The sequence below is a fragment of the Mirounga angustirostris genome, unplaced genomic scaffold (genome assembly GCF_029215605.1).
Source record: "Mirounga angustirostris isolate CCGP_5_RB_7025 unplaced genomic scaffold, mMirAng1.0.hap1 SCAF_8, whole genome shotgun sequence".
Lineage (NCBI taxonomy): Eukaryota > Metazoa > Chordata > Mammalia > Carnivora > Phocidae > Mirounga > Mirounga angustirostris.
The window spans coordinates 137,362,324-137,383,818 of NW_026991716.1; the positions used below are offsets into that span (position 1 = coordinate 137,362,324).

General features: G+C 43.1%; 1 protein-coding gene across 2 annotated transcripts in view; it reads left to right on the forward strand.

Moving 5' to 3' along the window:
* The window catches only part of FNDC1 (fibronectin type III domain containing 1), a 98,958-nt gene that overhangs the window by 71,071 nt on the left and 6,392 nt on the right, over positions 1-21,495 (forward strand). For both annotated transcript variants that reach the window (XM_045865832.3, XM_064598307.1), the window contains 6 exons: positions 6,359-6,427; positions 8,217-8,360; positions 10,405-10,635; positions 12,080-12,188; positions 17,051-17,130; positions 21,023-21,052. In XM_045865832.3, the coding sequence (XP_045721788.2) occupies positions 6,359-6,427; positions 8,217-8,360; positions 10,405-10,635; positions 12,080-12,188; positions 17,051-17,130; positions 21,023-21,052 (663 nt within the window). The remainder of the gene's footprint in view (positions 1-6,358; positions 6,428-8,216; positions 8,361-10,404; positions 10,636-12,079; positions 12,189-17,050; positions 17,131-21,022; positions 21,053-21,495) is intronic.

Genomic DNA, 21,495 nt, shown 5'->3' on the forward strand with positions numbered 1-21,495 from the left:
GTTTTGTGGTTGTTTCTGAAGATTTTCTCTGATTCTTTTTTGTCTTTCTCTTTTTCATGGTTTGCTGGTTTTCTTTAGTGATATTTTTGGATTTCTTTCTCTTTATTCTTTGCATATTTATTAGTGGTTTTTGGTTTGTGGTTACTATTAGGTTTGTGTATAACATCTTCTGCATATAGTAGTCTATATTAAGTTGATGGTCATTTAAGTTTGAACCCATTCTTTACTCCTCTCCCCGCCATGTTTTAGATACATGGCATCATATTTGACATCCTTTTATTTTGTGAGTTCCTTGGCTTATTTTTTTATAGAAATATTCATTTTTACTGCTTTTGTGTTTTCTACCTTCATACTGTCATTTTTGTCTTTCCAGTCAAAAATGTCCCTTTAGTACTTCTTGTAGGGCTAGTTTAGTGGTTATGAACTCCTTTAGTTTTTGTTTGTCTGGGAAACTCTTTATCTCTCCTTCTATTCTGAATGATAGTACTCGCTGGATAGGATATTCTTGGCTGCAGGCTTTTCCCACTCAGCACTTTGAATAATCATGCCACTCTTTTCTGGCTTGGGAAGTTTCTGCTGAAAAATCTGCTGATAGCCTTATCAGGTTTCCTTTGTATGTAACTGTCTTCTCTTGCTGCTTTTAATATTTTTTCTTTATCGCTAGATTTTGCCAATTTAATTATAATACATCTTGGTGTGGATCTGCTTTTGTTGGTTTTTGGCAGGGGGAGGGTTTCTGTGCCTCCTGGATCTGGATTTCTGTTTCCTTCCCCAGATTTGGGAAGTTTTCAGCTATTTATTTCTTCAAATAAATTCTCTGACCCCTTTTCTCTCTTTTCTTCTGGGACTCCTGTAATACAAATGTTATTACATTTGATGGAGTCGCCGAGTTCCCTAAGTTTATTCTCGTTTTGTATAATTCTTTTTCCTCCTCTTTTGTTCAGCTTGATTACTTTCCATTACTCTGTCTTCTAGGTTTTTAATTCATCCCATTGCTTCTTTCAACGTGCTGCTCCTTCCATCAAGTGTGTTTCTCATTTCTTTTATCAAGCCCTTTATCTCTGCTCTGTTATTTATCTCCACGTTAATGGTCTCACTGATGTCTTCCACTCTTTAATCAAGTCCGATGAGTATCCTTATGATCACTGCTTTAAGTACTCCATCAGGCATGTTACTTATATCTGTTTTGCTTAGATCTCTGGCTGTGGCCTTGTTCTTTTCTTTCATTAGGGACAAATTCATCTATCTTCTCATTTTGTCTAAGTCTCTGTGCCTGTTTCTCTGTGTTAGGAAAGTCAACTATGTCTCCTGCTCTTGAGAGTAATGGCTTTGTGAAGAAGAGGTCCTGTATTACCCTGCAGTACAGAGTCCCCTATTCACCAGGGCCTGATGATTCTGGGAGTATCTTCAGTGTGGGTTGCATGTGCTCTGCTGTTGTGTCCTGGCCACGTTATCCTTCAGGCCAGCCATCTGCAGAGGTTCTCTTTGCCTTTTGTGAGCAGTGTTTGGTCTCTGGCCTGAATGTGTGAGTTTTGACTAGGTGTGCTCTGGTCTGCTTGTGAAATGAGACCTGTCACCACCACTGCCAGAACTGAGGCCCTTCAAAACTCCCAGGTCAGAAGATGTGGCGCTGGCATGCCAGAGTCCAGCTCCAGCCGGGGTGGGTCTCTCGTAGGAAAGGACGGCATTGGCGAATGAGGAGACACAGACACAGGATCAGGTTGCAAGCATCTCCTCCTGACAGTCTCAGAGAAACTTTATTTATATGTTAGGATATTTTTGTTTTTCCAAATCTTAGATCATTTTCTGGATTACAGCCATAGCCTTCTTTCATTTTTCCTTTGTAATGATTAACATGACCTTTATTGATTTCTGCTTATTGGCTTTCACTAAAACTAAAAAACAGTACGCAAAGAGAAAGGTGCTAGGCAGAGCGTGACCGTCTTGTTATTTTGTTCTATAGAAACTAATTCTTCGTGGAATTAGTTTCATTATGATTGCTTAGATAGGCGTGACTAAGATGAGTAGTCACTTTATCATGAAACCCCAGAAATATTCCCACAATTATAAAGATTGCCATAAACAAAATGAAAGAGAATAGCAGGAGCCAGCTGTGGAGTCTCCTGTTTTCAGGATCGTCCCCCACACTTGGACTTTGTCAAACAGCATGAGTAGCTTGGCTCGCGCCACTGGCAGGTGTTTGGGCTGCTCTTCTAGTGGAGGGGGCCTGCCATGCTGGGACTGAAGCAATTGTAACTCGGAGGGGTGGTTCTTCCAGAATGGGGGATGGGGCTTGGTATAAGCAAGTTAGGTAGCCAGTGTCAGGACTGTGCTGCTTCCTGCAGGTGGCCCTGTGCTTATGCTGAGGGGTGGAGAAGGGAAATGATGCCTGCCAGTTCTTTTGTTCCTGGAACAGTCTCTGTGAATGCTGTCTCTCTGGGACACACTGAGATGAGTGAATAACCTCCTCATTGTGTGCTCCAGGTGCTCTTCAGATCACTGTTTCCATACTGTATGTCATGGCTGTTTGCCCAACCTTCTCTCCAAGGGCAGCCTCAGTGTCCTCCAGGCTCTCCCAGAGCCAAGCCCACTGACCTTTAAACTCTAGGCTTTAAGGCCTCCTGGTTGTCAAAAGTCACAAAATGTGGCCCCTCTCACTTTCTAAACCAATTGCTATGGGGATTCATTTTTCCCATGTACTCCCCTGTGTGCTAGTCTGTCTCTTGGCCTTCTCTGTGGACCGTGGCTCCCTCCCCACCACAGTAGCCATGATGTGTTTCTCTTTCAAGATGCATCTCTGCACTGCTTACCTTCTTCATTGTTGCCTCTTCTCCCCCTTTAGTTGTAGAGTTTGTTCTGCCTGTCTTCGGGTTGATTTCTGGAGTATTCAGAATATTTGATAGTTACCTAGTTGTATTCATGGGACAAGGGAAACCTAGGGTCCTCCTACTCCACCACCATCTGTCCATCCACTTCATCACACTTCTTAGATTTGCTTCATTCTCTCCATCTATAGGCTGGCCCTGTTGGCCCAATACTCTTTGTTATTCTTTATTGGGCTTCCTTCTACCAGCTTCTACTTGCCCGGGGATATCACACATAGTCCCAGCTTCATTCATCATTGGAATGAAACTTTCCAGGGCCAGTGTTGGAGAGAAGCAAAGGAACAAACATCTTGGGTGGGAATTAGCTTCTACAGATGGCTTATAATTTGAAAAGCAGTCATAATTACTCTGGAAAATCCTGTGCATTATCTATAAAATACAATGGAGTTTGTAATTTGTTGACAAACATCTCTTAGTGGACTTGATATTTATTTTGTAAATGCTGTAATGATACTGAGAGCAGAGAGATGCTTTCAGTAAGAAGCTCTGCCAGCTGAGGGGCAGTCCCAAGGCTCCCCCTCACACATGAACTGCAGAACCACCTGTATCCTGTCTCTATGCCTCTTACTCTGCTCTTAAGTCTGTGTTCTTCTCATGCCCCTGCTCTTTTGTTGTATTTAGTGCAGTCCATAATGTACACTCACAAGTGCTGGGGCTCCATGTGTACATAGTCAGTATTTAGCAAGCAACATTTTGACCATAGCACTTTGCAGGCTAGTAGCCTGAAATGTTTGTTATGGTAGTGCTTATGATCTAGCACCTGCATTTGTGATCGGCAAATGAATACCTGCCCTTCAAGGCCCCTACTCCACAACCCCACCTAGTCACCCATATGTTATTACATTCCACTGGTGAAGTAAAAAAATTTTGTTTCTAGCCCTCCAATTTTAAAATCATCTTTTCAAATCTAAAAGTCTTGGCTCCCCTGGTTAAATCATGCACTCCTTTCCTTTAAAACACTGCTTTAAAATAACATTCTAGGAATAACCTTGTGTCATTCAGTCATTCCAGTAATTCAAGCAGTATTTACATACTTCCTCATTTGTTATGCATGCCATATGTGTATGTATATTCCTGGAAGCATAGATGCATATTATATGCTTGTTTTCAGTGTTTCATAGCTTTTCTCTTTTTCTTGCCCATCCCCCGCCCACCCCCCACACACTTTTGCTCGATCTGACTCTCCCATTAAATAATAAACTCCTTGCAGTAGAGACAGTGTCTTCTGCTTCATCTCACATTCTTCATGGTACCTTATTATTCATCTTTGTGTATCCGAGCAATATCTTAAGCTATAGGCATTCTCCATTTTTCTAACTGAGAAGTAAAAGCCAATGGTCTTTGTTTTTCAGGTTCCATTTCTACAGCAGATCAGATGATATCATGCATGTTTGGAAATGTTGAGCCAGCTGAACATCTTCAATAATTTGTAACATGATCCTGGGCCATGGTTCAGATAAACATCAGTCATTATGGAAAACCATTCCACTCATCCACGGCTCAAGACAGAAAATACAAGGAGAATAATTGAAAATTCACTTGGGCTGGACCAATTGTACAATTTACGAATATCCTTGGTTTTCAAATGGCTGTCTTTCACTTTTTCTCTAAACTTCTGCTTGGGATTTTTTAAATAGTTTTGTTAAATATCTCTGGAGCTAAGGCCCTAATTCTTTGGTGACATCTTGCTGTCATTTTTTTTTTTATGTCCATTTGGACAAACTACTCAAGAGAATGAACCATACCACCAGTGTGGCTGCCAGCTATGGTTTTTATGTGACGAGGTGGAAGCTTTTGACAATGATGCTGAGTTGACGTATAATGCATCTAGTTTTCTGTAGTTCCAAATGCTTCCAAATGGCAATCAGGTGGGACAAATTCTAATGGCCAATTTTTTTGAAAGATTTTATTTATTTATTTACAGAGGGAGACACAGCGAGAGAGGGAACACAAGCAGAGGGAGTGGGAGAGGGAGAAGCAGGCTTCCTGCTGAGCAGGGAGCCTGATGCAGGGCTCGATCCTGGGACCCTGAGATCATGACCTGAGCCGAAAGCAGACACGTAATGATTGAGCCACCCAGGTGCCCCTAATGGCCAATTTTTAAAAAAGAATACACTTTCTTACGTCTGGAAGTTACTTTTACTTGGAGCCAAGATGGTGCTATTTTAGGAAAATTATGCCTGACTTTATCTGAGCTTAAGAAAAAAAAAAAAAAAAAGAGCACTGAATCACTCAGTAGGATGTTTACTTTTGCCAGAAGACTTAACTGACATTCAAGAAGCGATCCCAGTTTGCAGGTAATAGGCATGATTTCTGTGGCCTGCTGCATGCACTGCAGTGCTCCAGCACTTCAAGAATTACACTCAACAGCGAGAATCCACCAAGAAATGCTATCTTTTTCCTTTTTCTTCTTTACTCTGGGATGCAAAAGTTATACAAATTATTCATTTTTGATCTGACTAAAAATAATAAGGAAAAGAAGCAAATGTGAACCAAGAATGAGGAAAAACAGGACCATGTTCCTAAAAGTTAAATTGACAAGGGAAGGAAAATAGTACCCAAGGAAGCAATGGCAAGATAGCCCCAAACTGGATGGTGTGAACCTGAAAACTGTCTGATTTGAACCAACCCAGAAGTAATTCCTCTTGGATCTAAGAATATTGACATTGGAATGACCTAAGGAAAATTATGTCTTAATAGTTGTTCTTGAAATGACAGTCCTGAGCCCTGAAGGGTGTTGGTAATTTACAACCTCTGTCCTGCTGACATCCATTGGCCCCATCAGAACACACCGAGGGCCACCACCTCAATGGCGAAGCTGGTGCCGGGGCATCTCACAGGCCCTGGGCTGCAGGCTTCCCACCAGAGAGGGTGGAAGGTTAGGAGGGAAGCAGTGAAGCACAGGGAAGTCATGTTGGTGTGGTTTGCCAATGTAGAATGTGGGAGAGGCAGGAAATCACCCTGCTTCCAGAACATGTGATCGTGGCAAGATCGAGGGGGTAGGGGGATGAAGGCCTGATGAATAAGGGAGCTTGCAGTTGGGGGGATTTTTGTCCCCACCCTGAGCAGCAGTCTCCCACCTTCCTGCTTTCTGAGAATGTGTGTTCTCAGGCCTGTGACCTGCTGGACCTGGGCCCTTCCTGCAGCCTTCTGAGAGCTGCCTGGGCTGGTGGGTGAGTGGGCACTGTGTGCAGAGGGGAGGTCAGAAGGCACTTTGTGCCAGAGAGTGGGTGTGCTGGGGGAGGTGGCTTTCTTCTGACCCCCAGGGGACGTTCTGAGTGCCCTTCCCTGAATGTAAAGGAGAGGAAGTCTGGGTTTCGTGTCTGGATTCTAATGCTCTTCCTTCTGAGAAGGCTGGGCGGCCCTGGCCTGGTGACTGACCTCTGTGGAAGAATGGTGGGGACTGAATACCATGCCCAGGGCACGGGTCCCAGCTGCTGGGAGGAAACCTTTCTCTCCTCTTTCTTCACTAGATGGATTCTCAGGACTGGAGACTGATACCGCAATACCCACGGAAGAGGCGTACGTTATCTATGACGAAGGTACCAGCTGATTTTACACGGTTTGGATTTGGACAGTTTCTCTCACTTTAATTACTAGGTGGATGATCTCAATTTTCCGAGTTTCCCTCAGAGCTCTGGGCTGCATGGCAGTGCTGAAGGAAGGTGGTTGTACGCCAGCTTCCAAGTTAGTGCCCAGTACATATTTGATCCGAGGGAAAAGAGGGGGCTTCCTATGTGAATACAGCCTCCAGACAAGCCTCTGCGCCCCCCATTCTCTCCCCGCCCCCCAGAACTCTGGAGCTGCTTGTCTGGGCCTCCACTTCCACTGCCATTTGTGAACAGGCTTGGTTCAACCCACAACTCCACTTCCTCTGTTGGCTCCTCTCATTGTTCTCTTTTCTCTCCTTTTCTAATTATGTAAGAAAATGCAGTGCTATGGGGGCTCCTGGATGGCTCAGTCAGTTGAGCATCCAACTCTTCATTTGGGCTCAGGTCATGATCTCTGGGTTTTGAGATTGAGCCCCGCCTCAGGCTCCGCACTGGGCGTGGAGCCTGCTTGAGATTCTCTCTCTCTCCCTCTGCCCCTCCCCCTGTACCCCACCACCACCCTTACCTGCTGGTGCGCATGCCCATGTTCTCTCACTTTCTCTCTAAAAAAAAAAAAAAAGAAAGAAAGAAAGAAAGAAATGCAGTGCTATGTAAGTGTTTTTATCATAGAATCTTTTCAAGCAGGAATAAGCTTATAAGATTAAGAATGCAATATGCTGGGGTGCCTGGGTGGCTCAGTCATTAAGCGTCTGCCTTCAGCTCAGGTCATGGTCCCAGGGTCCTGGGGTCGAGCCCTACATCGGGCTTCCTGCTCCGCGGGAAGCCTGCTTCTCCCTCTCCCACTTTCCCTGCTTGTGTTCCCTCTCTCACTGTTTCCCTCTGTCAAATAAATTTTAAATATCTTAAAAAAAAAAAAAAAAAAGAATGCAATATGCCTTAGGTAGAATCTGGAGCCACGCTGTGATGGTTCTGTGGGTTTTATAAATTGCCTCTGCAGTTTTCCTGGGGGCATCTTGTCCCCACCGCAGGGCTGGTCTCTGATACTCAGGATATTCTCCCTTTTGTGCTTCCTTTCTGCTGTTACCTGCAGCTCCAGTGTCCTCAAAACACCGATGTGAGAATAATGTCACCTTTGATGCAGTGACAGTGAAGTTCGATAAATTGGTTTCATCCCACAGTTTAAGAAAAACCTGACTTAAAAGAAAAACAACAGATGTCAGAAGAAAAAGAAAAGTTTCTTAGCACCTTTGAAAATATAAGCTCCTTTCTTATTTTCTTACTATCTTTGAGCGGTTGAAAGGGAGCAGAGTCTTCTTTTTTAAATGTTAAGGGTTAGTTTTTTTAATAGGATTCATCCCACCCCCTCCCCAGAAAAGAAGCCCATACACAGAAGGTAAATGTTTTTAAAAAATCAAGTTTATTTTCTGATGTGAATCTTTTATGGCTCTAAAGGAGAAAATTAGGCAGAGCCTGTCAGTAACAGGAACATGCAAAACTGGATAAATTCTAAGGTTCTGTCCAGCTCTGATTGTAAGATCTCATTTTTCTGCTCATATGTGTTTCCTTTTCCTCTTCCTTTCTTTTTTCTGCAGCTGCTTTCCTGAAGGGACTGAGGTAGGAGGAATACTGTTTCATTGGGACCAAATTACATTCAAGCACAGCATTTATTTTGGCTGTGTGTGTGTGTGTGTGTGCGCGCTTTAATCTTGGGTTGAATGTTGGCCGTACATGGTGCCCCCTTTCTGGAAGGGCCCAGTGCAAAGCCTTCATATCATTTCAGATTATGAATCTGAGACCTCGAGGCCACCAGCTACCACCAGGCCCTCCACTACAGCTGCGGTGTCTGAGGTCATCCCGCCAGAAGGTGCCATTAGCTCCTTTCCTGAAGAAGAGTTGGATCTGGCTGGAAAGAAACGATTTGTTGGTAAATAGAACTTCCTTAATTGGAGAAACGTGGGTTTTTAACTTTTTTCTTTGAGGAAGAGCGTAACTAATTTCTTGGCCTGGCTGAGGCAGCGCATTGGAGCAGAAGTTTTCCCGGAGCGAAGTTTCCATGTGGAGTGACTCTGAGTCAGTCCTGCTTGAAGACACATTAGCTTGCTTTCTGCAGGAGTCAGCGGAGGGGGTTGTGCGGGAGACCGTTTGGTATCCAACCAAACAGAGCTTTGAGAGGCCGCCTCGTATAGACCAAGGGTAAGGAACACTTGCAAACGTCTTCAGGACCAGAGAACATGACTGTTTTTGTTTTAGCAACTTTTCCAAGATGGGGCTTCCTTCCACTGAGACTCACCCATACATTGTTAAGTTCTTCCTCAAAGATGAGCAGTTTACCGAATTGAGCTGCTGGTGCTTCTTATGGTCCCACAGAACCAGAGCTGGGTTCTTCCATTGTTTCCTGTAATTTTCATTAGCCTCGGGGACTGGGGATCCTAGAATTTTACTTGACTCTTCTTTCTCAGTTATTAAACAATTTCAAGAGGAAATTCTACTTCGCTAAACTGTGCTTCACTCCCTTTGGGAGTCTTCTTTTCCCATGCCCTTAATGAACTTCACTAACGAGACCGTTAGATTAGTATTATGGAGTGGAAAAAAATATTACCAAGTGGAGACAGGCGAAAGCTTAAACTAATATAACACTTTTCTGTTTCCAAAACAAATGTTCTGCCATAAGCAGAGAACAGCGCTTGCCAGCCGAGATGTCGTATTGAGTGTCTAAATCTCATGTGCTTGAAGAACAAGAATATTAATTTGAGGTAGCATTCCTGAGGCAAGCGCTAATGCTGGCCCCTGGCATTAAGCAGGCTGGCTGAATTTGCTGAATGTTCTGGTTGTCCTCTCTGTGGCTCCCTGACAGGAATGAAAATGCTTTCATCACTATCGTTTGCTGTTCCACAGAACTCTTCTCAAGATTGAAAGGCTTACTATTGTCCGGCTATTTTCCTATGTCTGTAACTCTACAAAGCATAGTAGATTACTCTCCAGAACTTCCTGATTAGATCCATCGACAGGCTCTCAAGGCCTCGTTTTATACAAATTATTGGAAAATAGAGAGTCTAAAAATTGCTTTTAGTCCCACCAAGAATGAGAACCTGTACCAAAAGATGCAATGGAATATTTAGAAAGTAATAGAAATTGTTACTTGAAAGCACTTGAGAATCTTGCATGTATGAGGCCCCAGCTCCAATTCCTTGACATTTCTATTTTCTTACAGAGCATATATAATAAAGAGGTGTGGGCTGGAGGTAGAGTTTCCTGTTTGACCTGAGCTTCATGGGCCCTCTCAGCATCAGTAGGCTCAGCTGGAACATGGGATATCAGTCCATGTCCTGCTTTATTCCCAGGGCTCGTATCCACTGAGATAATGTGTATAGAAAACCTTGAACCTGTCTGTAAATGTGAGTAGCTGTATTGTACTTAGCAGTAATGTTGTAAAGGCTGTTCAGGCCTGGCCTTGTGTAAATATCCCTGATGGTTATGGGTATCTCTGAAGCTCTAGGGAAGGCCACCCAGGACTGAAGGCTAGAAGTTGTATATCCTGATCGGGGTATTTTTTTTTTTCTGGTTCCAAGACAGTCTAAGGAGTGAATGGTGCCGAGAGAGCTCTAGTTAAGTGTCAGCTAGGCCCGATTCATACCTTTCCAAATGTCTGGGCATACAAATGGCAGAATGCCACAGACTTATACTACATTGAATTATAGTTTGGGGGTCTTTCAAAATTACTTTGAAGACATAGTCATTGATGTTGATGGGGCAACAGGATCTTTTGAAACTACTAGATTGGAAGATGTGTGGATCCATTAACGAGAGCTAAGGATGTGTTTCTGGGTTTAGCATCGGGCTGATGGCACTGGAGCCTCTGTCTAGCAGGGAAAGACTGAATGGTAGGTCTGCTCCATGGAGTAGACATTATGTTTTTGCCTCTAGAGAAAGCTTTAACAATACAATTGGCTGTCTGTCTTCTTTTCCAGCTCCTTATGTGACATACCTGAGTAAAGACCCATCAGCCCCATGTTCTCTGACTGATGCTCTGGATCACTTTCAAGTGGATAGCCTGGATGAAATCATTCCAAATGACATGAGGAAGAGTGACCTGCCTCCTCAGCATCCCCCCCGCAACATCACTGTGGTCGCTATGGAAGGCTGCCACTCATTTGTCATTGTAGACTGGGACAAAGCCACCCCAGGAGATGTGGTAACAGGTGTGTCCAAGGCAGATGCTCAGAGTTCTCTTTGATCTGTAGGTGGAAAATATCGGTCCCAGGATGTCTCCAAAGCATCTCAGACTCAGCATATCCAAAATCAAACTCATGACTCTTCTGATTCCCAAACCTGCTCATCTGCATTTCCTATCTCAGAGAATGACCGCACTCCCCAACTCATTTCTGTAAGCATGGGATTGTCTTCAAATCTTCTTTAATTTCCCCCACCATATTTAATTCATCACTGAATCCTATCAATTTTACCTTCCAGGTTTCTCATGAACCCATCCATTTCTCTCCATTAACTACCAAGTTAACTTGGGCTGTTGCCACCTGTCATTTGGATATTACAGTAGCCGGCTGGCTGGGCCACCTGATCCACACACCCCCATGCCTGACCCATTTCACACTGCACCAGAAGGAGGCATTGAAGGCAGTCTGATTGTGCCACCCTGTAATGTTTTTCCCTTTCTTTTAGAATGAAAAGCAAAAACCTGCATGACCTAAGGGCACTGAATATTTTCTCTGCTCCGTGCTTCTTTAGCTTCATCTCATGCTTTAACGTCTCTCTAAGACTCAGTTTTCTCATGTGTCAAAATGGGGATAGTGATGCTTACATACTAGGAGCAGGAGAATTAATCAAAATAAAACTTGGTTGAATGTGTTTGGAATGTTTGGCTCATGGGAAATACCTGACGGATGTTCTCTTCCTTTGTGTATAACATAGGAGACTGTAGAGGATACGCTGAGCCATGACTTCACTTGGCCTTCTGAGGCCTCCTTGAAGGCTGGGCAGGTGTCAGGGCCCACTGGGGTCCATTCCTAGCAGAAAAGGCAGAAGGAGTTGCCTGACTACTGTCCCTAGACATCGAGGTCAAGGGCAGGCACAGATCTTCAACAACTAGCAATCAAAGGAGAGCCTTCACCAACTGGGTGAAGAGACCACTGCGAGTCTGGGGTCTTTCAGTCCCACACACGTGTGCAAGTGCATGCACGTGCACACACATACACACGCACAGCACTCACCATCAACAGTTTTGTTGTTTCATGTAAGGACAGTTGTATATATCTCTGCCAGGAAATTCTTAAATACTTGTGTGGAGGTCACTGCTTTTTCTTCTGCCGCCTTTTACTCTGTGCTGTCAAGGTTGGTCAAGGTGATTAGTTCTGAGGAAATGTGGGAGATAAAGAGAAGGAAGAGAAGGTAGGGAACCAGTAGTTGTCAAGAAGTGTGTTTAATTTTGTTATCCACACCTGAATTCACAAGAAGGTACCAATGTTATACCCAGACACAACATGCAGCTTGGTCCTGTTCTTGAACTTTTCCCTCAGATGGCAATGCCTCTGGGCCATGGCCTCCTCCCCATCCTCCTCCATCGGGCATGCCTCTTGGGTGATGTGGTTCCTTGATGCTCAGTGGGTCCTTCTCTATCTCCTCTTGCAGGTTACCTGGTTTACAGTGCATCCTATGAAGACTTCATTAGGAACAAGTGGTCCACTCAAGCTTCCTCAGTAACTCATTTGCCCATTGAGAACCTGAAGCCAAACACAAGGTATGATGTGTCAGTCATTAAAGAGAGAGAGAGAGAGAGAGAAACCTGTGTGTGTGGTCACAGATATCCTCAGGTTGAAAGTGAAAAGATCAATGAAAAGGTTTTATGATTTCTTTTGTAGTCTCTGTTTACTTTTCATAGAATATCAGTGAATACCCACCATGTGTCATTATATTTCTCTTAGAGGAAATTACTGTTTCTAGTATAGTTGTTAGTCTATTGTGTTTATATTTTGTTACCAATGTTCCAGAGACTAAACGGTACCTGCCTCTGGGGAAAGAAAGGTTGTTCTGTTTGTTGAAAGGGACTTGGATCCATGTGCAGGCACCCAGGTGGTGGCATTAGGCAGCACAACCTTCATATGTGACATTAATGGGGCAGCAATTGCTAAACATATTAGTTAACTGGTACTCACATTCTATGATGTGGAAGTTCAGACCATTTAGAAGGATGCATTTTACACATTGATAAGGTTATAAACATGTCTTGCTAAGCTGGGCGGTGCTTGGCTGGCCAGAGGCCTATCTGGGAGCCAGAGTTTGTGATGCTTCGTGTGAAATCTACAAAACTTGTTCCCACGGTTACAAAGAGAGTGAGTGTGCATTTCCTCTTTCACGCTATCTGGTTTTGATAGTAATGATCATCAGGAAAGCTTTCCGGTGAAAATGGGCAAAGCACGTGAGGGTCAAGCATGGTGTGCGTGTAAACCAGCTCTCTGGAGAAAAAAAAAAAGTCCCTGGTTTATGGTGCTTACCATTTTCTGTAGTGTGAGCATTCCCACCATGGCCAATTCCAGCCTTCCAGGGGGCCTGCTGGATTCTTGAATGATTGTCTCTTTCATGCTCGTGCAAATGAGTGCAGCACCCCCAAGGTCACATCAAGCCCCATATTTATGGAGCAAAGAGCTCTAAATGGTGTGTCTGTGGCCTGACTCTTATTTCCTGTATAGCTGGAGGAACATGGAGAAGGTTGAAACAAAATACTCTCCTTAAACAGAAATGTGCCGAAAGGGCATAGAAATTAGTTAATAGCCCTGGGTACTTCTGAACTAGCTGAGAACTTTCCTCAGGGCATTGGAGGTTCCATGTGGGCTCATCTGAGCTAAATGTTCACAAACTATTATCAATTTGAGGATTTGGCAAATAAAAAGCAAGGAGCGAAACAGGAAACTGAGAAAGCACTTTTCTTTATGTTTCCCTAATTGTGAGGAAAGATGGATTAATTAAAGCAAACAAAAACAACACATTTAAGACAGTGGAGTCGACACCCAGTTTTCTTTACTGTGTGCAGAGTGACGGTACTTCCCCAGCACAGCCTCAGCATCCCAAAGCTGAAAGAGGCACAGGAGAGGTTTTGCTGCATGGCTCCTTGTAGTGGAACTTGAATCCCTGTCTCCTGACCACCCCCCCCACCCTTCTGGCCAATGTTCTTTCTACAACTTTTGCTGCCAGGCTGATCTTGAGTTTTGAGTGTCAGGAGATGGTTATATAAGATGAAGGTGTGTATTCATTCTTTCAGCAGGTATGAAGGAGTGCCCCTAATTCCTTCTATAAGTACTTGGTGTTTGCTCTGCACCAGGCACTAGGTTATGCACTGAGGGTAGAATGGGGGTTTGGAGCAAGAGTGGGTCGATGTGGTCGGGGAGGTGGACTATAAAATACAGAGGAACTGTCCTCACAGAGCTCACAGTTTGGTAGAGACAGCTTGTTTAGCAAAAGCATAAATACAATCACCAATCCATACCCTGAGGGAGACCTTTTTCCTGAGCTTGTGGGGAGGGGTGGGGTAGTCAGGTGAGCTTCCCTGGGGAAATAGATAAGCAGCTGTGAACTTGAAGAAGGTGGGTGGGGTGAGGCCAAGTTGTTCTGGGCAGAAAGGATATCTAACAGCATGGTGTGTTCTAGGAAGGAAAGGAGGCCAGGATGGTGGGAGCCTGGACAGGCTGGTCCCAGAGGGCCTTGGGAGTCCCTTGTGGCTTCTCTCCTACCCTCCACCTACATTTAGTGCCCTGATAGCCAGGCTGGAAACAGCAGGTGCTACTCTAGCCTTTTCTCTGGGATGCCTGTCGATTATTCCTGCTTCTGATGGAGGGCGCTGACGGGGGCACAGAACACTTGGGGCTCCTCTACACAGATTTCCTCAAAACCCCTGTCAACAGCCTGGTGGAAGGGTGCTCATTGTTTCCCTGCTTTACACTGATACAGAGCATCTCCGGAGGGCCCACATTAGTGGTCCAGGTCCTTCTCCCACAGAGGCTGTGTGTCCCTGTTGTTAGCACCGTCCTCGGGGCTTCTCAGGAACCTACCTCCAAGTGTCTGTGGGAGACACAAGAAGTCAGTCCCCTCAAGATGAACCAGAATGTCAGACACCAGCTTTGGTTCTTTATAACTCAATCTTGTGTTTGACTTTACATGGACATGGCCCACCTTGTTCACCCAACTCAGTCCCAGACCACTTTCTGGAATCTGCATATTTCATCCATACTTCAAAGCACAAAGATTGAGACTGTGGGGGGTTATTCAAAAGAAGGTGCAAGAGCTTATGTGAGAAGGAAAGGCATGGATTGCTCTTGTTACTTGGGTGAGGCAGATACTATTCAGAGTATGGCATCTGTATTTTAGTTTCTAGAAGAAGTTTAATGTGGTTTGGAAAATGAGAACCTTACTTTCCCCCATCATTTCGTGTTTTTCAGCTTCATGTATTTAAATTTGCTTTGACACATTAGGTGAGGTTCAAATGGAATTATGTCTTTGGAATTGGATCGTGTGGGCTTCGTTGGAGGACAGAGGAACTCCAACGGTCTCCCTCAGGGTATGGATTGGTGATTATATTTATGCTTTTGCTAAACAAGGTGTCTCTACCAAACTGTGAGCTCTGTGAGGACAGTTCCTCTGTATTTTATAGCCCACCTCCCTGACCACGTCCACCCACTCCTGCTCCGAACCCCCGTTCTACCCTCAGTGCATAACCTGGTGCCTGGTGCAGAGCAAACACCAAGTACATATAGAAGGAATTGGGGGCACTCCTTCATACCTGCTGAAAGAATGAATACACCTTCATCTTACGTAACCATCTCCTGACATTCAAAACTCAAGATCTCTGTGTGAACAGAGAAAGTAGATGAGGAGGAACACTTGGGTTTCAGTGGGGAGACAGAATTGATACAGCGAAGGAATCAGACAGGTCGGGCATCCTGTACCCTCTCCACAATTGTAGAGCCGTGATTCCCTCTGTGGACCTTGGGAACTGGTGTCAGGACCAGTTGAGCAATGGCTTAAGAAATGCTCAGCAGAAACGTCTCATGCAGCCTCTGAGGATGTATCATTCCTTAGGTTTTGATTTCCCTTTTTAAGGGAAAAAAAAAAAGTATCTGTAAAGTTTGACCAGTATCATTGATGTATGCCAAGCCCACTGCCTGCAGAATTTTGCCTTAAATAACTCCATAACCACTGAATAAAAGTATGCATAATTGGGAAAACACGGACTGCTGAGCGAATTATTTGGAAACGCCTATGTTCTTAATTGTGCGTATCTTTTTTAAAAATGCAGTTTAAAAAGGATTCTCTTCTAAATGAGATGTGAATGACTCTTGAAAGGATGAAAAGAAGACTAAATTTACCAAATTTCTTTGCTCTCTGTTTAATCAAACCCAAAGTCAAATATTTCCGTGTAACTGTGAAGCCTGAGGCTCCCTTGGGTGATCTCAGGAGCTCCGGAGGCTTGGCCCCAGGACAGTGGTGTAACAGACATATGCCTTTGCTCTCCGAATAAATAATCCACCTTTTTGAAAATTTAGTGCATTTTAATTAGTGCATAGAACCTGTGTGCCAAGACTGACATAGGAAAAGACTTGTTAGGAGCTCTCTGAAATGGCAGAGAGCCACCCCTGACAGGGGTTTCTTACCCTCTTCTTCACCTGTGAGTAGCTCAGGGCTTTGAGAGCATAGATAATGTCCGGTGTCCCAGAGGTAAAGGTAAAATCTTCGTGTTTAACGAAGATTAACCGTGCATATACTGGGTCCCAGCTGCGGTGTTGGTCTCTAATATTACTTAACCACCCCTTTTGTCCTGTATCTCATAAGAGCACAGAGCAAGATGTCTGGGGACTCCCCACCCACTCAGCCTCTCAGTCTCCCTCTAGACAAACAAGTACATTCTCTGTTCCAAGACAAGGATAAATCTTGACAGCAAAACCTCTCCTGGTCTTTTCCACTTCCCCTTCTTGGACTTGCTTCTCTTTCCTGGAGGCACAGAAGCTCGAAACTCAGTGACTTTTAAAGCTCCAGAGCCAACCATAGCACTTGTCATGCGCCCAAGACATCATTGTCATGTTCATTTCACTGAGGAGGCCAACCTCGGGACTGGCTCGCCTTCCTTCCGCCAACAATGAGTTGCATCATTACTGGGTCAAACAGCCTGCTTTTTCATACGGAGTCCAGTGATAAGAATTAGGTTAAGTTTGAATTTTGCTCTGTAAGTGTTTTGCTGCTCCAGTTTCTCCCGCTTGAGCTGTGGAACTCTGGTGGGATGAGAGCAGGACGAGAGAGGCATCCATCCACATGGGGCCACGCAGCCGTGATGCCCTAAGGAACATACGCTCTCTACGTGACTTCTTTGCCCAATATGCTCCTTCTGATGCCATCAGCCACGTGAGTCAATGCTGTGAATTGTATTATTTTGAAAAGTTATTGGAAAATGCGGAAGTTCAGAAAAAAATATGAATAGCAGCGATGTATGCATTTGTTACAAAATAACACTCAAACCCTGCCACAGAGTAAGTGCTCAATAGTTTGGGAATCTGTCTTATTATACAGAAATTAAACAAGCTTCTCTTTCAAAAAAATGTTTTCTTCCAATTTCAGGTATTATTTTAAAGTTCAAGCCAAAAATCCACATGGCTACGGACCCATCAGCCCTTCGGTCTCATTTGTTACAGAATCAGGTATCTGCGGGTTCACATTCTCATTTTTTGCCTTTTCTCAAAGACAAATAATTTGGAATCATGACTACAATAGAATAAAAACTGAAGAAGTAAAGTCCTTATTTTTCTATTTAGTGAGTTCATATTGGATATCACTTTATAAAATAAATATCATTTTCTTTGTGCTGTGTTAAAATCTGGATAATAAAATTTAAAAAGTAATCTTCATTGGAGCTGCCTGGGAAGTGGAAAGGTCACATTCCAATGAAAGGAAAAAATCTAGTTTTCAACCATGTGGGAAAGATAAGTTTGAATCTCTCTGTAAAAGATTTAGTTGCAGAGCTAATTTTTTTTATTAAAAACAGCTGAAGAGCATAAATGCCATGTGGCCTCAGAGGTATTTGCTTCTTCCAATTAGTCAGGTCTCCAAGATGGTTCTTTCACTAGGAGACAAAGATGTCCTAATACGGAGAGTTTAATTGGAATATTACCCAATCTTACAAGCAGTGTTACTCGGAGGATGGCCCTGCTCTGGGGGATGCTGGTATACAGAGCTCTCCAGCCCTCTGTAAGATGTTCCTGTGGTCGTGGTCTGACCAGTGTGCCCAGAGCTGGCCATGGGGACAGTCCTGGGTGAACAGCCTTTCCACACAGGAAACCACACTGGGAGCTGGTCCCTATGCCTCTAAGCCAAGCCACCTTCAGAGGTCGGGCTGAACCAGCTGTGCACTAACCTTGCTCTACCTTCTATTTGGTTAGATTATTTCCCACATATAGCTTGATCCCAGAATATTGATCATTGGAAGATATTTTTAAGTGTGATGCTTTGAAATCTACCGAATCACAATAAGTGGGAAAAAAAATAAAATCTTTTGTGAGAATATGCTTCATATTGGAAATGTTGGCAAAGGACCTCAAAAGTGTTTTCATTTAAAAAATGTGTTCCTCATTAGTAATTAAGAAAGTCAAAGAAAGCCATTTTCAAGGGTTAATTTGCTAAAGTAGGGGACGTGTCTATGTTCATGGCTACATTTCCTAAAAAGAGAATGGACCTTTGGCGACTATCAGAATTAACATGATAAAAGTCTGTAGAAAAAAAAAATTCAAATCTAGAAAGCTTTAAGAAATTGGCCCCAAATCTGAGAATAGAAATATAAATGTAATTTCTGAGACCGCAGTATAAATGGAAAAATACGGCTCTCTGCTATCCCCCTCCCAAGAAGAGCCTCACCATGCTCCCACCTTATCCTTTTGTGGCCTCCAAAGGGTGAGTGACAGCATTCCAGGGCCCCCCCCATGCAGACCTCTTTTACCATCAGCTCCCTGGAGATCCTCATGCATCTGACAATTGACAGTTGTCAAAAGTTGACAATTCGACAATTACTTGAAATTTGACAATTATTTGCTCTGGCCATCTTCATTTTATTCAGTCAGTTTGTTCAAGTTTCTCCTGCACTTTTCACAACCCTGCTGTTGAGCAACAGGAAAATTATCAGGTAATTGCCAAACATAAAAATACACGAAGTAAACACATATGTCAGCACAGGCTGCAGCAAGGGGTCAGCTTTCCATGTTGTTTGTGTTGCGCTGTTGTTCTATATGTCCCCCCCCTCCCCTCCCCTCCAGCCTGGAGCATTTGAGATTGTTTCAGCGGACTATTGAAACTTAAGAGTAGGAGAGCAAAATGAGCATTTACACTTACAGCTAACAGTAGGTCGCTCTTCTGTGGGAATGAGTGAATGGTCTGTACAAAGGAGCAGCTCAAGGGAGATTTGGGGTGATGGAAATATTCTGTATCCTGATTGTAGTAGGGTTCCGTGAATCAGTGCATGTGTTGAAACTCACAGGATATTTACCATAAAAGAGTAGTTTTACTCCATGATAATTTTTCAAAAAAAAAAAAGGAGAATTATTTTATAAAAATGAACTTTTTCTAAAACAGAATTCCTTAAAAGCTAGTTCCATATTTTCTTTTTTTTAAAAGATTTATTTATTTTTAAATTTTATTATGTTAGTCACCATACAGTTCATCATTGAGCTTTTGATGTGGTGATCCATGATTCATTGTTTTCGTGTAACACCCAGTGCTCCATGCAGTACGTGCCCTCCTTTTTTTTTCTTCTTTAAGTGGAATGGTTTTTGGGTGTTTTTTTTTTTAATTTTTATTATGTTATGTTAGTCACCATACAATACATCATTAGTTTTTGGTGTAGTGATCCACGATCCATTGTTTTCGTATAACACCCAGTACTCCATGCAGTACGTGCCCTCCTTAATACCCATCATCGGGCTAACCCATCCACCTTCCCCCCTCTCTAAAACCCTGTTTGTTTCCCAGAGTCCATAGTCTTTCATGGTTCATCTCTCCCTCCAATTCCCCCCCCCCCACCATTTTTCCTTCCTTCTCCTAATGTCCTCCATGCTATTCCTTATGTTCCACAAATAAGTGAAACCATATGATAATTGACTTTCTCTGCTTGACTTATTTCCTTTAGCATAATCTCCTCCAGTCCCATCCATGTGGATGTAAAAGTTGGGTATTCATCTTTTCTGATGGCTGAGTAATATTCCATTGTATATATGGACCACATCTTTATCCATTCATCTGTTGAAGGGCATCTCAGCTCTTTCCACAGTTTGGCTATTGTGGACATTGCTGCTATGAACATTGGGGTGCATGTGGCCCTTCTTTTCTCTACATCTGTGTCTTTGGGGTAAATACCCAGGAGTGCAATTGCTGGGTCATAGGGTAGCTCTGTTTTTAAATTTTTGAGGAACCTCCACACTGTTTATTTTTAGAGAGAGAAAGAGAGTTGGGGGTAGGGGCGGAAGAAGAGGGAGGGAGAGAATCTCAAGCAGACTCCTCGCTGAGCGTGGAGCCCAACTCGGGGCTTGATCTCACAACCCTGAGATCACGACCTGAGCTGAAACCAAGAGTCAGATGTTTCACCAACTCTGCCACCCAGGTGCTGCCATATTTTCTTAAGTGGCATTACTTGGGCTAAGATATAGATGTTTTACATACAGCTTTATTGAGATGCAAGTGGCATACAGTAAGCTGCATGTAAGTGTACAACTCAGTGGGTTTTAAAGTATGTTTACCGCCTTGAATCCATCGCCACAATCACACTGGTGAACATCGTTGTTACCCCTACATGCTCACTGCTGCTATGCAACCCAGCTCCCCTGTCCCCCCATGTGGGCATCTTTTCCCCTGTTAACAGGGAACTACTCATCTGCTGTCTGTCACTTTAGATTTGTTTGTACTTTCTAGAATTTTATATAAATGAAATCATACAGTCTGAACTCTTTTGTCTGGCTTCTTTCCCTCAGCAAAATCATTTTGAGATCCATCCATCTTTTGTACTTAGCAGTATTTCATCAGATGGCTGTGCCATAACTTACCCATTCACTTATTCATAGACATTTGAGCTGCTTCTACTTTTTGGCTATGACAAATAAAACTGCTATGAACATTCATGTATAAGTGTTTGCATGGACATGTGTTTTAATGCCTCGTGGGTAAATACTTAGGAGTGGAATGGATAGATCATAGAGTAGATATATGTTTACCTTTTTAAGAAACCACCAAACTGTTTTCTCAAGATAGACACATCTTTTAAAAATGACGAGTATTGAATTATTCTGTCATACCCCAAATCAAAGTCTTACTATATTGACCCACAATTTCTGTACAAATATCAAGGCAGTTTAGCTAGAAAAGGATATTTTTCAAAAGGAAATGCTTAGAAAATAAAAACTAAGGAAAACTTTGGCATTGCTTGAATAAACTATGTTTGTATCTATTCCAGGGAGCTCATTGGTTAGCTCTCTCTGCCACGATAAACATTTCAACAATTGCATGGTTGTGAAATAGGATAGTGAAGTCAATTATTTCTTTCTCATTTTACAGACAATCCTCTGCTTGTTGTGAGGCCACCAGGTAAGTTTCTCTTCTTGACAAACTTGACATTCTAGTAATCAAGTTGGATAGTGAATATGAGATTGCTATGATTGCTCACAAGTAGAAATGCTAGACCATTTTTGCATTTTATGATTTTCTGATAACTTCTTTGGTTTCCTTGCCCCCTTTATCCTGATCTAGGGAAAAGAATGGTCTGGAAATTTTTTTTATAGGACCCTAGCAGCCAATATCTGTAAAAGAAAACATTATGGGGTGGCCAATATCTATAAAATAGATAACTTTATTTACTTAATCCCTTTAAATATTTTAAATGGCTGAAAAGGTAGCAAAATGCATTAAATGTACAACAAATTTTTACTTTGTTTTCAAACAAATTGTGAAAGCCCTATTAAGTTCAAGACAGGTTTTGGGAGGGATGAGAACAGTGAGAGTCTATGCTGAGGGACTTCTGGAGGGGGCAG